The sequence below is a fragment of the Aricia agestis genome, chromosome 3 (genome assembly GCF_905147365.1).
Source record: "Aricia agestis chromosome 3, ilAriAges1.1, whole genome shotgun sequence".
In the NCBI taxonomy this organism is placed as follows: domain Eukaryota; kingdom Metazoa; phylum Arthropoda; class Insecta; order Lepidoptera; family Lycaenidae; genus Aricia; species Aricia agestis.
The window spans coordinates 9,937,714-9,955,165 of NC_056408.1; the positions used below are offsets into that span (position 1 = coordinate 9,937,714).

Here is a 17,452-nt window from a genome sequence, read left to right on the forward strand (position 1 = left end):
ATTTTTATTGACTATAATATTATTATTGGTGTAAATTAATTCAAAATTAAGCGTAACATTAAGTATTTATTCCATCAAACCTGCTCTTCATTATGAGAAAATCTGATAATCTAGTTATAACTATAGTCCCTACAAGATTGAATAAATAAAAATGTTATATTCATAAAAAGGGCTACGGTATTTTAAATACTTGTAAATAAAAGGAGTGTTCGTTATAATTAAAATATGAGATCCCAAATCTACCTCATTAAGGCATCCACCACAAAGAAAAAGGCATTTAAAAGTAGATATAAAACAGAAAGCTTTAATTTAACTTTATTTAATTACCTACAATAGTTTTATATCTTTAATTATCTTACTATTCAAATACAGTCCAGTTTTATTAACTTTGAATAAACATGTAAATTTTTGAAGAGAAAAAGAACGGTGAAGCTACGAAGAGCTGTTATGAAAAATATACATATTTAAGTGTGAGTTCTGCAACGCCCGACGGAAATTGCTAATTTTGAAGCGGACTGCCACAGTCTGCAGTTCTCTCGTAAAACCACCAATTTTCTGCCATTAAGGATACAGAAAGCAGGCATGTAATTTTCATGTCGTGTAATTTTACAGAAATATGTCTCGACATATTATATTTAATTTTATAGAAATATGTCTCGAAAATATCGTCTCTCAGACTATAATATATTTTAATATTATAGACTTAGTTAAATCTACCGCTAGCTTATAATAGCTAATACGAATATTAGCTATTATAAGCTAGCGGTAGATTTAACTAAGTCTATAATATTAAAATATATTATAGTCTGAGAGACGATATTTTGTTTTTATATTATTTTTCATAAACGGTAGGTAAGATAAAAAATACGCGGTATAAAATATAATCAAGTATATCTGAAGCCAGATTGTAAAAAATAACAACGTCAGGCCTCGCAGACTCCATGAATCCCAATGTCCCGGAAAATGTAACAAGACGATTTATATTCTTAAGTGGTTCGGGCCTTTTCTATCACTAGAATCTGGTCGGCGATCGAATATAAAAATGGTAATACCAAAATATGAGATTAAACGAATATTTGTATTGTAATTTGTATCATGCTTGGAATCTGCATTGCTTACACAGTTTTGAAGACAATAATGTTATGTGTAAAGAGTTAGGTACTGCGGAACTCCGAGTTATATTTTATAATTAATATTACTAAACTTTAATTTAACAAAAATTTGGCATAACCTCCTTAAATCTGAACATCAACTCTTCGTTAAATAAAAAAAAATGAAATAATTATTTGTCAGCGTGCGGTCTTAGTTACATATGTGATATGAACGTAATCTTATACGTGTATTACAAAATATTATATATACAAACAAAGCTTGTCCCTCCACATTGGTTCATATTGGTTGTGTTTTTCAATAACAAATACATCACAACTTTTTCAATAAAATGACAAAATAATTTTAAATCTAATCACGAAGCACAGTTGCATCCTGGCTGAGGCGAGCGGCGAATCATAAACGTGGGGGTGGAAACGATATTATAACAGTGGGGCCGCCAGCCCGAGACAAAGGTTTAACTGGAGACGTATTATTTTATATCGGACACCCGCTGAATAACAACATCGGGGTATTTCTTCGGATTGCACAATCACATTCCGATCATGCGTCTCCCTTCCTCGCGACAACTTCTCATCACTCAACTAAAATACCCCGGAGGATGTTTAGCGTTGAAATAATAAACACGCGTACATAAACGCGGGAGCTCCAGCGTCGGGTTTTTATACTTCCTTACATTTGTGCATTCACTTCAAAGTTAATTAGACTTTATAGAGCGTTCCTCCATTCCGCTCGTGTGCGGCGTTATCACGGGGAGGGAGGCCCGAAATAGCAAATAAATGAGACGAAAATGTAAATGTTGCGCTTCAAAGATGAAAAGCTCTCCCGCCGTTGAGCCGCGCGAATGTACCAGAATTAGGAGCGCGGCTAAAATAATTTTCAGGCCAGACGGAACTAATGGAACGGGGCTCGACGTGTATTGCCGTTCTCGCGCCGATGTATTTTAATGTAATTTATTCTATAAATAAACTCGGAAATAATGCCGGCTTTACGACCTTATCTTTCGGACCAGTGACTTCGGAATGGGCCCCTGAAATACGTATTGTGAAATTTTACTGAAACCCCGCTGTAATAAATAGCACGTTGTTGAATATTTATTACGCACAACCTTAATAAAGTAAGTGATTAACCCCTAATTTAAATGGGTAAATTTTCACATTCTATTTTAAAAAAAATCTCATTTAGGGTACAGAAAACTACATTACCAGGAACATGGAAAGGAAAAATATGTAAACGTAACTATTTAGAACGTCAGAAGCAAAGCATACCAAAACAAGTCTCCCGCAAAACTTTTCAATCACATTTACTTTCATAATACATTTATATATTATCCCTCGTCCGAAACAAAATTGTTTTCCCGAATAAATCCGCTTAGTAAATGCCCTGCGACATATGTGCAGGGATTAAGCCGTTGCGGGCGGTCGCACCCCCTCTATATAGAAGTAATATTACTTGGACAAACTTATTTCATAATTCAATTCAATATACTACTTAATTTTTATTACTTAAGTGCTATATTTACTTTTATATCAATACAGTACACCTGTCAAAGATAATGTTACAACTTGGGATGGCTGCGGTCTGCACCTGTTTAACCACCTACTATGAAAAAATTATATAACTGTAAAATATGTCTGTCTGTTTAGGTAACAGATTCACGCTTAAAATACTGATTATATTTTTTATATGGCCAAATAGGGCTATTGCGCAAGAAACGAATTTGCGAAAAGTTGCTGGAAACATTTTTAGTCAATTATAATTTACTTTTCGCGTAACGTTTGATAACAAAAGTGGATAACTAGTGGATAACAGAAATAGGTTATACGTTTTTTTAATTACCTTGAGCCTTGCCGGCTTAACTGAATTTTAAAATATATTCAAATCAGCTCGGCTAAAGATAAATATTTTAATTATGTGAGCTAGGCGGAGTTACCTACCATATAGATTTGACCAACGATAGTATATTTCCTGCTTTTATTTTATTTAATTAACATGAACACACCCATTTAATAGTCACCTGTTTTAATGTTTTCTCTGTGCACTGCACTTAATTATTTCTAAAAGTAATTAATATAAAAAAATGTGTGAAACAGAAGAACTAATAAATGAGTTAGAAAATAGGTTGGAGACAAATGCAAAACCAAAAACCTTAACCTTTTAATCTATTAATTTCATAACTCACTTACTTGTAGGTAAAAAGGTTACAAATGCCTAATAACTAATACGTTAAAAAATATTATTATTATAAAATTATGTTAATAAATTTTAATAAAATAGTTGTGAAATCAGTCGTAGAGTTTAGTTGATACTTCGGCCGGCAGGTGGCAGCACGCAAAAATAAAAGGTGAAGTTTTTACTGTGACGGCTAATTAAAAACGTAAGTTATTAATTAAGTTTTATTTTAAAAAGCAATTTAATATTTATTATTTAAAAAAAGTGATCTATAACAGAGAAGGTTTTATTTGTATATTTGATTTGTCAGGGATATTACGTAATTATTCATATTATCTACAAAGAGTAGTTGGGTTAAAAATAAATGCTTATCTCTTCCAAGTTTTCTGTTTTTTTTTCGGAACAAACTCTACATTAAAAAACAAAGTTTGATGAGAATTGTATGCGGTAATGTTTATTGCAATATTTAGATACGTTACATGAATTATGCTCATTTTGCTGCGTTTGAACATTACAGTTATTTACCTACAATCTTAACTAAAATCTTGCGTGTTTGAACATCAAAGGCCAAAGCACGGTATAATATACGAACTTTGTATATACGTCTTGATTGTAACGGTAGTGACATAAAACCCTAAAACAAAGACATGCATTGTCTCCGACCCTAAATATTACAGAGTATAAACGTCTCCATATATAAAATATACATACACAATATGTCATAACAATATGCTTCATTTATACCAAACTTATAGTAAAATGTTACAATGTTGCAGTATTCAAACCTTATAAAACCTAAAGCCTCATAATTTTGTTTCTTACTCCTCAAAACCTAAGTTAAGGATACTAAAGTATCGATTCTTTTACACTTTTGAATCATACATTGAATAAAAGTAATAACATCTTGTATTTTATTTTATTATACTATTCAGCTGTATATGTACTGTGGACAGGGTCGGATTAACCATAGAATACTTGTAGCAAGAGCGACGGGAGCCGTAGTAGCGCTGTTAAGAGGATACACCAGGGGCTAGAGAAATGAAAAAAAAGTACGTGTAATATCTATAGCTGTCTCCCTTACCTCAAGCCTATACCGCAGAACGCGATAGAGACAACTGCAGAAAATCCAGAAAATCAACGATTCGTTGTCCCCTGATTCCTTCTCCAAAACTGAACCGATTTAAGTACTTTTTTCATTAAAGATTAAAAAAAGGCTTGAGCTATGTTCCTATGTTTTGCTTTTTTTGTATAATCTAGCCAAATCTGTTTTCTGGACGTTTGAACACAGCAGAAAATCTGGCCATTTTTTTAGGTTTTTGAACGTTCATATCTTATTTAATAATTAAATTATGAAAAAAAAGAAAACATAGGGACATTGTATTAGTGGCCGTAGATATTCAGGAAAAAAAATATAACTCTACTAGCATTATCCAGGGAGGAAACAGGGGACAACGTTTGTATGGAAAAAATGGCGGTGTGGAATCCTCTTAATAACCAATGATTGCGATTGGCGAAAGCGTTTCGGGAGCGTTTAACGATATTTAGAAATCATATAATATAACTAGATGTCCCGCGCGGTTTCGCCCGCGTAAATTAGGAATTTCACAGAAACCGTACATTTTCGAATAAAAATAGCTATAAATACTCCTTTCACGTGGTCTACTCTATATAAGTGCCAAATATTGCTCCAGTAGTTCGTGAGATAAACCCTTTCTAATATTTTCCCCGTTTTTACCACATTTTCCTGAGTTTCTTCGGTCGTATTAGTCTTAGCGTGATAATATAATATAGCCTATAGCCTTACTCGATAAATGAGATATCTAACACTGAAATAAGTTTTTAAATCGGACCTGTAGTTCCTGAGATTAGCGCATTCAAGCAAACATACTCTTCAAGTTTATAATATTAAGTATAGATTTTTTTAAATTATCGCTTGACAAACTCGAGCCTCGATCTAAAAGATTATGAAAAGGCTCATAATCATGGGATGATGCATGGTATAATATTACGGTAGTGATGATGATGATGATTATGAATGTAATTTGCATAGTAGCATATGCTTTCCGTTCTTAAAACAACGCCGAAACTCCCAAACTTGTATCTATAAAGAATCAGGAGATCTCTCAGCACCTTCTGAACCACGGTATACCAGGTATACTTACTTCAGTACAAAATCTTACTTGTTTGTAGCATATGCTTAGAATACTTTTCACGAAACCGAAGTCACCACATGTTTCCCCATAAATTTTGAGGAGTTCCCTCGATTACTTATGGTACTTCATCAGATCACCACTTTTGTGAATATAATACCAAATTGGGATGATACCCTACATACCAAAAGAAAAATTTTGAAAATCGGATAACAAACGGCGGAGTAATCGTTGAACATAAGAAAACGAACATAACACCTCCCCCATTTTGAAAGTCGGTTAAAACTGTAGCTTATGTGTTATTCTGATGTATAAGCTATATTATTGTAAAGTTTCATCAAAATCCGTTCAGTAGTTTTTGCGTGAAAGAGTAATAAACATCCATACATCCAAACAAACTTTCACCTTTATAATATTAGTAGGATATAATATCAGACACTGTGTATTTGCTATTTGTATAAGTATAATAATTTCGTCAAATCATAAATCATACAATTCTGATAAAACTTATTTTTATTTCTTTAATAGGTATACATTTTGACTGTTAGCTTCAGAAATCGACAATCGATAATAAGCCGCGTGGCGTTAGAATATGCTACGGGCCTCTCGCTAGCTGAATACGCCACTGACTGTGGAATTTGGTCGCGAAGGATTAAAGTTATAAGGATCAATAAATCACACGCCTCCTGCATTATAGTTCAACGCCGATTTGCCATATTGAAACTTTACAATGATTTCAATACTACCTTTTACAGAAACCTATAGAGTGAACTTTTTTTTCAAAATGGCGAATTAATAAATAACAGTATATATTTTATCATTGAGCACGTTCAAAACATGGTTTGTACCTACAGTAAAATAACGTATAATACAATTAAAAGAGCCTAAATAACTGTTATGAATTATGAAATTCGTACCATGAGGTTAAAATCTGCTTTTAACATTATTTTGAGTTAAGAAAATCAACTCATTCTTTAGGGTTAACTTTATATTATACTATACCTAAGTAAGTAAGTACTGACTTATCTTTATAAAGTACTCGGTATTAAAAGGTTATGTGACTTGCTTAGCCGCTATCTGGGAATGCATCGCGAGATAATGCACTTCTCAGAAGGGGTTCATTGCACTTTTTTGCAACTCAAGATAGAGTATACGGTTTCACAATGACGTTTATGTTATTGGAGAGTTAAAATGTTGTAAACACTGTTCCCCTTCCATTATTTAAGAGAATTTACTAAGATTTCAGATTTCAACTTTCAAGCGATTTTGGTAAGACTGGAGCTATACCAATGTCGGTTTACAATTACCTTTTGAAAACTAAACAGGGCTTTTCTCAATTACCATTCCACCAGCATCTACAAGTCTACCGCGCGTTACCTAATAGCTATGACCACAATATGCAATTTCATCTTCAATTTTCGTCATCATCTTTCTATTCAACTTTCGTTTGGCATATTCAATAATTGAATGCGTCAAAATCCATCCGCGTTGGCACAGTATAGCAATATTAGTCCCTATATGCCATATTGCTATACTGTGGCGTTGGAAAGAAAAGTGTCATAGCGTCGCGGGTATGCCTCACGTGCGATGTTGACTGCGCTATAACGCATGCCCTTGATGAACGGAAAAAAGGCACAGTGTGGACAAAAGTAATGGTCAATACTGGATCTAGCACGCGATTATTGGTAGTGACTATGGCGAATCTACAGATCCGCGTAGAATCGCCTGTAATATTGTGAACAATCCTTAATTGGTTACTGGATACTGGTTTACCTTTATGAAGTATTCGTCTAAAGATAACATTTAGAAAAAGCTTTAATAAAGAATTACGATGAACTAAGTGAAATTTTATTCATCATATAATTGGGGTGATATAATAAAATATGTCAACAGTATTATTCCTACAGCGATGTCACCAGTCAGTTGGGCAATAAACACAGTGTCGATAAATAATGGGCCACTATTAATGCAAAATGGCAACTTAAGTTTAATGAAAGCAGGAATCGATTCCTGGAGAGTCGCCAATTTTAAATGTCCGATCATCGATGGTACCAGTTTGTAAACAACTAAGCTTTAAAATTTGTTAACTATAAACTTTCAATGGCTACTGCAGTGTTTGTTTTTCATACTCGTCTCTTAGTTACTTTAAAAATTACGATTGTAGAGCGACAAAAAACAATTAGATATATATTTTATTATACCTAATAATTTACATACCGACTTACATAAAACTCGTAAGACAACCAATTCCTACAAGAAAATTCTTTCACGCCTCTAATCTGTTACAATGTAAGACAAAGATTCAATTCTTTAAACCACATAAAGTAGCTCGACAGTAAAACGCCTGTGTCACGCCGAATTATTTTAAAATAGCTCCAGGGAAAAATAATTATCTTTTACAACCAGAAATAACCTCATACTCATTAATGGAGTAGCTTAATCTAAAAATATAATTCTCCAAAATACGAGCCTCCTTCAGAGGGGAATTAATTTGGGAAAACAAGAAGGTATGATTCCTCTCCCGTAAATATTTTACGGCTCCGACGAAAAAACATTTCGTAAAAATATTGGAAACATTCTCCTATTGCTATTTCCTAAGTGAAACAAACGATAAATATAAATTCAGCGCTTCAGGCAATTTATTACTGAGATTTTTATAATCTCCTTAGCATAAGGGTCCGTCTTCATTATTCTACAAAGGAATGCTTCCAGATAAATTTTATCACTTTTTTATACACTTTTTTGAATATCGTTCTTGTTAGAATTGTTCTTTGTGATACGCGGCCGAAAAAAGGCATGACGCTTTCTGTAAATTTTTCATATTTTCATTTTTTAAACAAAATAAAATAGGTATTTTTTTGTATTTGGTACCTCGAATACGCTCTGTTGAAAGCTATATCCTTGAATTCTAAAATATCATGGGTCTATAATATTTGTTGTTTGGCAATGTTTATAGATAATATTAATATTAAGATTGCTGCAAAGTTAAAAAAAAAAAAGTGTTAAATGTCAAAGTTGTGTATCCGATGAGTTTTAACTTTTTTCTTCCTTCCGGTCTGTTCATAAAATGGTGGTGTGCGCTAAAACGTGGAATTGTAACAATCCTTATAAATAAAAGACTAGACAGTCGCACCCCTAGATGAAAACTCTGGCAAATCAAAAAACCTTTTTTTTTAGAAATGACTTAAAACTGATTTCGGAATATTTTTTAGGGATATTGAGAAACTAATAATACAAACATGATATTCATATGTTTGAAAGCCTATTTAATGACCAATTTTGAATGCTATTCTTACAAAAGTTGAAAAAATATTATTTTTTTAGTTAATATAGTTTTCTTTAGGTAATAAGAAACTTTTTAGTGTCATATTTAGAATTACCTTACTTTATCTGAAATAAAAATGAGTTGCATTACTTTGCACCTTAAAGATATACGACCCATTGTTGGTGTTCAAAACTCACGTAAAGTTGAAAACTGCGTTTTTATCATAAGTCAAACAAGATTAAGAATTGAAATAAAACAATTAGGTATGTAATCAAATGAAAATGGTTGTTTATTTTACTTTACAACAAGAAAACATGGAAAAAAATCACTGTTTTAGTGACCTATATTCAACTAGACAGCACTTACTAGGAAATTATTATAATATTTATAACTTTTATAATCACAGTTGCTATTAAAAGCATAGGTTTTTGTTACACAGACTATTCTGTGTAACAAAATATAATTTTTATTATGTAATTAACAACGATATTATGGAATTTAAATAATAATCACAACCGGAATAAACATTTTTATCTTAGACAAAATAATCCATATTAAATCAATAAACTCTTCTCTTTATCTTTTATTTTACTCTATACAATAATTATAAACCAGTCTCTTTTTTTTTAAGCTATCGCTTACAGAATTATCAATAATACCCATAGTTTCAAATCACAGTTAAAATCATTGGTCAATAGCTACTTACTACTAATAGACATACGTTAGTGAATGGCACTTAGTTCTTAAACTAGACAACAATAAAAAAAATCAGTTCAGTTGAGTAAGTACAAAACATTAAAAAAATCACAAAATATTCTTGTAAAAAATATCATAAAAAGACTTTGGAATGACATTTTTGTCCACGAGTTCTTTAATATCTTTCTTTTTGGCATCCGACAAAGGAATCTTATGTGTGTATGCTCTACTCAAACTTGATGGAATATCAGATGTAGATACTACTCCTGTACGTCTGGTCTTCCTCTTATTTACCCAGCACTTTTTAAATTCAGTATCTGAATAAGATGTTTTATAGAAAAATGACATGGGACTATCCTTTTCAACTTTGAGGACTTTAATTTCCTGCCATTTTACTTGATTGCTATTTTCATCCATATTAAAATTTGATCCCCAAGCTTCTTGTAAAGTTTTCAAGTCATAAAAGCGGTCATAGGTCATTTCATGCACTTTATAAGCTGGTCCAGATTTTTTAGCAGTTCGTATCAATGTAATATACTGTAACGGTGTATAAATTGGACCGGATTTGATGTACCTTTTCACTTGTTTTTCTATTACACTGTGAACATTATCCCCTTCATTTTGGGAATGACCTCTAATTAAAAACTTGTGGGTGATCGATTTCACTCTCATATTAAAAACAGCATAAGCATAAGCAGTTAACAGATATTTGTTTTTTTGTTGCCCGCAGCAGTTATCTGAATAAAAAATCAGATCTATGTCCCCACTAGGCTGCTTATCTAACTGCATTTCTATGAAGGATAAAACGCAGCTTCCTATTTCTACCGCACCACGCTTTCCTTCAGTCTCATTCCAAAAAAAACAGTCTACATTCTTTGCATACAAATCACTTATTGTAAAATTGAAACAATTTATCCTAGATTTATAAAAAAACAACGATACTTGGCCCTTCGGAAGCTGCAAAACAGCTTGTAAATCATAAACAGCTACTATAGCACCTGTTTCTTGTTTATCTTTTTCCTTCTCACGTCGCGCCATGTCCTTCTCAAGTAGATGCTGTTCATAGCTTTGTTGCAGTTTTAATTTTTCATCGGCGTTTGCATTTTTATAACTCTCACACAAGTCACATAAATCTTTTTTTGGACTAAAAAATCCAATGTTAAACTGAAAGTTGAATATCCGCTGGAATGTTGATTCAGAAGCAAATGGTAAGTTACTTGCTTGCCGTAAATCCTTATAATCTCGGTAAATATCTGCTAATGACCTGTCGCTTTGAATGTATTCCCGTGTAGTTTGAGCTCTTAGATAGTGCGATTCTACACGAGGAATAGAGTTGATGAAATTAACAACACTCTCTTTAACTGCAGGGTCTAACGTAGGATGGTTTTTATGTTTCCCTCTTTTTTCTTCCTCTATGAAACCAGTTTCCGTCTTTTTAACTAATGCTGTTTTAATTGCTTGATCTCCCAGGTCAAGAGTTGCCTTAAAAAAGCTCTTACAGACACGAACGCGCGAGTTATTTTCTTCAAAATAGAAGGCCGTATTTAGAGCTCGGTAGTTATTTGTGCTTGTGTATCGATATTTAGGCTTGATTTCATGAGAATGTCGCACAATGTACTCTCTTTGACGTTGAAGGTCACCTAATCCCCAGAATGCATCAAAAAGCTTTTGACGAGTAGTTGTATCGAGTGTTGTACTGCATTTGAAACGACATTTTTCTCCGCAAGGTGGTCGCATTTTGCGAGCGGGAATATCTTTTTTCAGTTTACCACGGGATTTATACGCCTTACCCGAATTTTTAAGAGCTTTGACTACGTTAGCTTTCCATGTTTCTGGCTTCCGCAGTTTTTTCTTACCCTGTACTATTTCCTGTGCTAAATTTTCTTCGGTATTATTATTTAAATTATTATTATTACTGCTTGAACTGCTGCTGGAGCTGCTGCTGGAGCTGCTGCTAGAGCTGCTGCTTGAACTGCTCGATGAACTCGAACTGGTAGACGATGATGACAGAGAGCGAGGTCGTGGTAATGGGGGAGTAGTAGGAGACTTACGCAAAGGGGAGAAAATTATTTTTCGTTTCGGTACAGGATTTTGGTAGTTTGGGTCTATGTCCGAGTCGTCAAAATCGCTCCCGTCGCCGCTGTGGACGGGTGATACGGTATATTTTCGTTTAGGAACTCGTCGTCGTTCGTCACTATTAGTTGACTCCCCGTCGAGAAACTGCGGCGATGAAACTGACCTTAATCCCTCAAGGGGTATTGCAGGCTCCTCTAGACTCTCTACACTTTCAACTATCTCCATACCAGAGGATTGAGTTGCAGGCTGATCAGGAATCTGTATTTCTGCATTGACGAGATCCAACATTACTTGCCCCCGGCTTCTCATTTTCCTAAAATAAAAAATAACTTTATCATTAAAAAAATCAAGTCTCTCCTCTCATCTTAGCAAATATCCCGGTTTCATCCCTAAGCCTTCACTTTGGAAGTGCAGAGTTCACTATGTTATTATAGTTCCTATATTGAATATTCGACTATGATCCCAGGAATTGGCGAGTCTAATAATCACAGTAAAGCGATTGCCATCTGACCTTCAGTGATTCTTTGGTAAGGGAAAACACCTGTCTGGTGTTTTCTCTTACCAAAGAATCCATCAAGTAAACTCAAGCAAGTTAAAAATCGTAATTATCAACCCGTAATGATTATGAAAATGAAAAGCGAATAAAAATCTAGATTTAATTTGCTTTATAAAATGCTATTTAATTAATAAATTACTATTTCATTGAGCAAATTAAAAAATAAATAAATAAAAAGATACATTCAGGTAAACCATTGTAAGTCAGAATTCATATTTTCTGTCATGTAAACTAGAGTAACTCGAAATAATGTATAAACAAAACGTGACATAATATCAACAAAACCACCGCAAATCAAAATATACCTTTTTATTTATCAATAAAATATCAGCAAAACTCAATTAACTCGAAATAAAATATGAAACATACCTTATTAATTTCACATAAACTCCAGTAACTCAAAATACGCCACTATGTAACCGTCTTTCTCTCGCGACAGCCGGGTGACAACTAAAAATGGCGGAGTATGATTCGCGCCATCCCGCGTAAGGTCATTCAAGTAAAGCAAAGTTTCGCGCCATTTTTCGACAACGGTCGAAGTAGCGATATGGGAGTTTTACCTCCGCGTAGGTATTCATGCCGGGATTTCGAAAACGGCACTAACTCAGTATAAGTATATTTTGAGTTAGTGACGTTTTCATCTAGGGGTGCGTAGTGAGTTTTCTAAGTGCTGCTTTTCATTTATAATAACTTCAGGTTATTGGCCCAGACACGCATAAGTGCTAGTTATAAGGATTGACTGGAAAAGGGCAAAACCACAATGGAAGGAAATAACAACAGCGTCAACGTGATCAAGTTGGAAGGAGCCAAAAATTGGAATATATGGAAATTCCAAACAACAGTTCAGTTGAGGGGCCATGGATGGTTAAACATTGTGGAAGGAAAACAAGTGAAGCCCGAAGTAGCAAGTGAGATTCCCGCATGGGAAGCCAAAGATGCCAAGGCGCAAACGTTGCTGGTTACACGGATGTCGGAAGAGGCAATGCTACATATTATCACATGTACAAGTTCTGCGGAGATGTGGAGAAAACTTCACAGTGTGTACGAACAGAAAACTGAGACTAGTGTGCACATCATACAGCAAAGATTTTTCCAATACAAGTTTGAAAAGGGCATAGATATGTCTGTTTTCTTGTCTAAGATTCAAGAATTACAAAACCAGTTGAAACAGATGGGAGAAGAAATTTCCGATAGATTTGTTATTACAAAAGTTTTAATGTCCTTGCCCGATGAATATAAGCATTTCGTTTCAGCTTGGGAGTCTGCGCCTGACGACAAGCAAACTTTCGATAATCTGGTGGCCAGACTTCTAGTTGAAGAAGAGAGAGTAAGGGGGAAGAATGAAGAAGCTCAGCAAACATCATCTTCTGCATTTATTGTGAAAAATAAGAAAACGATAAAATGTTTCAAGTGTGGGAAAACTGGACATTTCCAGAGCGATTGTAAAGCTGTAAACAAAAGTAACCATGAAGGAAACACAAGTAGTAACAACAGCTGTTTTTATTGTGGAAAATTTGGACATTTCAAATCTCAGTGTCGTTTTAAAAGGTCAAAGGACAGTAAGAAAATGAGTAATGCTTTTGTGGTATGTAACTCAGTGGACCAGAAATATGAAAAATCAAAGTGGCTAGTTGATTCGGGGGCTAGCGAGCACATGTGCCGTGATCGTTCGTTGTTTACAACATTTTCGAGTGTTACGAAAAAATCTGTAATTGTGGGAAATGGCGCCGTAATTAGTGTCTTAGGATCTGGACAGGTGGCGGTGCAGGTCAAGAACGGAACGAAATGGATTGACACGACCATAGACCACGTATTATTTGTTCCTGAGCTAAAGACAAATTTATTTTCTGTCAACCGCGCTGCTGACCGCGGATATGTCATGATGACAGATGACAATATTTGCCGCTTTTACAAGAATAATATTGTTTGTGCTACTGCAAATAGACTCGGTAACTCTTATTACATGGAGTTTCGTTTTAAAAGTGAGCATGTGAACGTAGCCAAAGCAGTGGAGAACGACTTAAATGAATGGCACAAGAGGTTGGCACATCAAAATTTCTCTTATGTGAAAGATATTTTGAGAAACAACGACATTGAGTTTAAACAAACAACTAACCCAGTTTGTGAAAGTTGTCTGGTTGGAAAAATGCATAGATTGCCATTCAATAGGAGTGAGTACAAGAGTACCAGGACATGTGAATTAATTCATGTGGATACCTGCGGCCCAATGGAAGAACCGTCGATTGGTGGATCAAGATATTTTGTATTACTAAAGGATGATTATTCAAACTTCAGGACTGTGCATTTTGTACAATCAAAAGATAAAATAAAATATGTAATTGAAGATTTTATAAATAAGGCAGAAGTAAGTACTGGAAACAAGGTAAAAATCCTTAGAAGTGATAATGGCCTAGAGTTTGTAAACAATCATGTAAAGGAAACATTGAAAAGACGTGGAATTACACATCAGACTACAGTAGCATATACTCCAGAACAAAATGGAAAGGCAGAAAGAGAAAATAGAACATTAGTGGAAGCAGCTAGGACAATGATACATGACAAAAAATTGCCGAAGAAGCTATGGGCTGAAGCGATAAATACAGCGGTCTTCGTGTTGAACAGGACGGGAAAGAGTCATGAAGATGGGCGATCTCCATTTGAGGTATGGACTGGAAAAACATATAACATTAATGGATTAAGAGCCTTTGGTACAGAAGTATATGTACACATTCCGAAGGAAAAGAGGAGAAAATGGGATCCTAAAGGAGAGAAGGGATTAATGGTGGGGTATGACGAGGATGTGAAAGGATACCGTGTTTATTATCCTGAAAAGAATGTGGTAGAAACAAAACGGGACATTGTATTCATACAGCAGGAAGACGAGTTAAAACCTCAAGAGAAGACGAGTGAAAGTCAAGCTGTACTCTCATTAGACCTTGAAGACGAGCCCGTGCAAGAGAAAAGTCCTGAGACAGATATTGATGAGATACGAACCATTCACCCTAACGAAACCATTAACCCTAATGAAACTATTGACCCTAACGAAATAGAAACAACCCACACAAGTAATTCAACTCTGGAAGATAACTCGGACAGTGACAGTGATTATTTGCCTTGCAGTGACGAAGAACGCCTCTTGAAAGATGTTATTCCACCTACAGCAGAGAGGAGTAAGCGTGAACGGAAACAAATACATTTCTACAAGTGTAATAATGTTCAGCTGGACCAAAGTGAGTGTGACCCTATTACATATAGTGATGCGATGAGCCGAAGTGATGCCGGTAAGTGGAATGCAGCTATTGCCAGGGAACTTAAAACTCTTAATGATAATAACACATGGGAATTTTGTGAATTGCCTGTAAACGCAAAGCCTATAAGTAGCAAATGGGTTTTCAAGATAAAAATTGTAAATAATGTTAAACAATATAAAGCTCGGCTTGTTGCTAGGGGGTTTGAGCAACAAGACATAATCAACTTAAGGGATATTTATGCTCCAGTTGCTAAGTTAGCAACATTTAGGTTATTTGTAATAATTGCAACTAAATATAACTTACCCATTTATCAAATGGATGTCACGGGGGCTTTTCTTTATGGTGATATAAAAGAAAATGTGTATGTAACTTTGCCAGAAGGGGCTTATTCAGGAGAAAATAATATTGTGAAGTTAAATAAATCTCTGTATGGTTTAAAAAGTTCACCTAAGTCCTGGAATATTAAATTTAATAATGTAATAACCCGAGAAGGTTTTATAAGGTCTAAATGTGATCCATGCTTGTATGCTAAGTATAGTGGTATTGATAAAATATTTGTGTTGATATATGTAGACGATTTGTTGATTTTTGGAACTAATGAAAATGAGGTCATTAACTTAAAAGCAATATTAAAGAAAGAATTTCAAATTAAAGATTTAGGGTTAATTTCGGACTTTTTAGGAATAAGTGTGAAACAAAATTTAGAAAAGGGTATAACAACATTATCACAAAGAAATTACTTAGAAAATGTACTAAAACGATTTAATATGGAAAATTGTAAGCCCATGTTGACACCTTTGGATATTAACTTTAACACTAAGGTATTTGGTGCAAATGTTAAGTGTGATAAAGACATTGAAGAAATTTGTAGGCAAATTATTGGCTGCCTAATGTATGCCGTCTCAGGCACTAGGCCTGACCTGTGTTTTGCAGTCTCTTTACTCAGTAGATATCAGAAATGTGCTAATAGTGCATTACTAAGTGCTCTTAAGAGAGTACTCCGCTATGTAAAATATACTTTAGACTATAAAATAGTTTATATGTGTAATGATAGTGCATTGCAGGGTTATTGTGATGCAGACTGGGGAGGTGATTCTAGCGATAGGAAGTCCACATCTGGCTATTTGTTTACTTATGCAAATTGTTTGATTATGTGGTGTTCAAAGAAGCAATCTTCTGTAAGCTTGTCCTCTACTGAAGCAGAATATGTTTCTATTAGTATGGCCGCAAGCGAAGCATGCTGGCTTATAAATTTGTTACATGATCTGGATATTCAAAATATTAGCCCAGTTAAGTTGTACTGTGACAATCAGGCAGCTATTTTAAGTGCAAGTACAGACTCAGTTAAACGTCTTAAACATGTAGATATTAGATATCACTATGTTAAAGATTTAATTAAGAATAATAAAATTGATATTCAGTACATAAGTACCAGGGAGCAACTGGCAGATATGCTTACAAAACCATTAAGTAAGGATTTATTAAATAAGTTCCTAGTACAGTGCAATGTTAAATTGTAAGCTAAACGATAAACATGTTTTGGGTAGTAAAGGGTTTGTTAGTTATTAGATAATATAATTTGTATTAGTTTGTTTATTATGCATAAACATTGAGAAGGGGTGTTGTTTGGCAATGTTTATAGATAATATTAATATTAAGATTGCTGCAAAGTTAAAAAAAAAAAAGTGTTAAATGTCAAAGTTGTGTATCCGATGAGTTTTAACTTTTTTCTTCCTTCCGGTCTGTTCATAAAATGGTGGTGTGCGCTAAAACGTGGAATTGTAACAATCCTTATAAATAAAAGACTAGTGAGTTTTCTAAGTGCTGCTTTTCATTTATAATAACTTCAATATTCTTGAATCTAATCTAATCAAATAAATTTGATTGTAATGAAGATGTCATCTCTACCTAGTAAATAATCGTAGTAAAAAATATCCTCTCGTAATATGAAATAGTCTTGTCGGCTTCATTTGGTGTCACACTTGAATGGCTATTAAATATTAATATTGAAATTGTGACTAAATTTCGCACTAAGTCGTTTCAATATCTTTACCTGTTTTATATTTTTATAAGTTTCGTAAATAAAACAAGTCTGTCAGGATTAATAATGTAAGTAGAAGCTGTAGACTTTAGAGATAAGGGGTAAGGATAAATTATAGAACAAATTGCTAATCTA

At 34.1% G+C, this 17,452-nt stretch overlaps 2 protein-coding genes across 5 annotated transcripts in view; one reads left to right on the forward strand and one right to left on the reverse strand.

Moving 5' to 3' along the window:
- Nucleotides 1-17,452, forward strand: part of LOC121740448 (homeobox protein abdominal-B-like) — a 114,381-nt gene that overhangs the window by 79,195 nt on the left and 17,734 nt on the right. The gene's annotated exons all lie outside the window — the stretch shown is intronic.
- Nucleotides 9,492-12,671, reverse strand: LOC121740447. 2 transcript variants are annotated; one of them, XM_042133138.1, is made up of 3 exons: nucleotides 12,395-12,671; nucleotides 11,727-11,782; nucleotides 9,492-11,612 (listed from the first exon to the last, which is right to left on the reverse strand). In XM_042133138.1, exons 2-3 carry the CDS (start codon nucleotides 11,776-11,778, stop codon nucleotides 9,502-9,504), a joined length of 2,163 nt encoding a protein of 720 aa, XP_041989072.1. In that variant the 5' UTR covers nucleotides 11,779-11,782; nucleotides 12,395-12,671; the 3' UTR covers nucleotides 9,492-9,501. The 2 variants fall into 2 exon arrangements, with proteins under 2 accessions (XP_041989072.1, XP_041989073.1); XM_042133139.1 differs by lacking the exon at nucleotides 12,395-12,671 and having other exon boundaries at nucleotides 11,727-12,046.

Coding starts and splice junctions, on each gene's coding strand:
- LOC121740447 (XM_042133138.1), bottom strand. CDS start 11,778: ATGAGAAGCCGGGGGCAAGTAATGTTGGATCTCGTCAATGCAGAAATA. Junction 11,613..11,726: donor CGTCAATGCAGAAATACAGA/TTCCTGATCAGC, acceptor CATCGCCGCAGT/TTCTCGACGGGGAGTCAACT.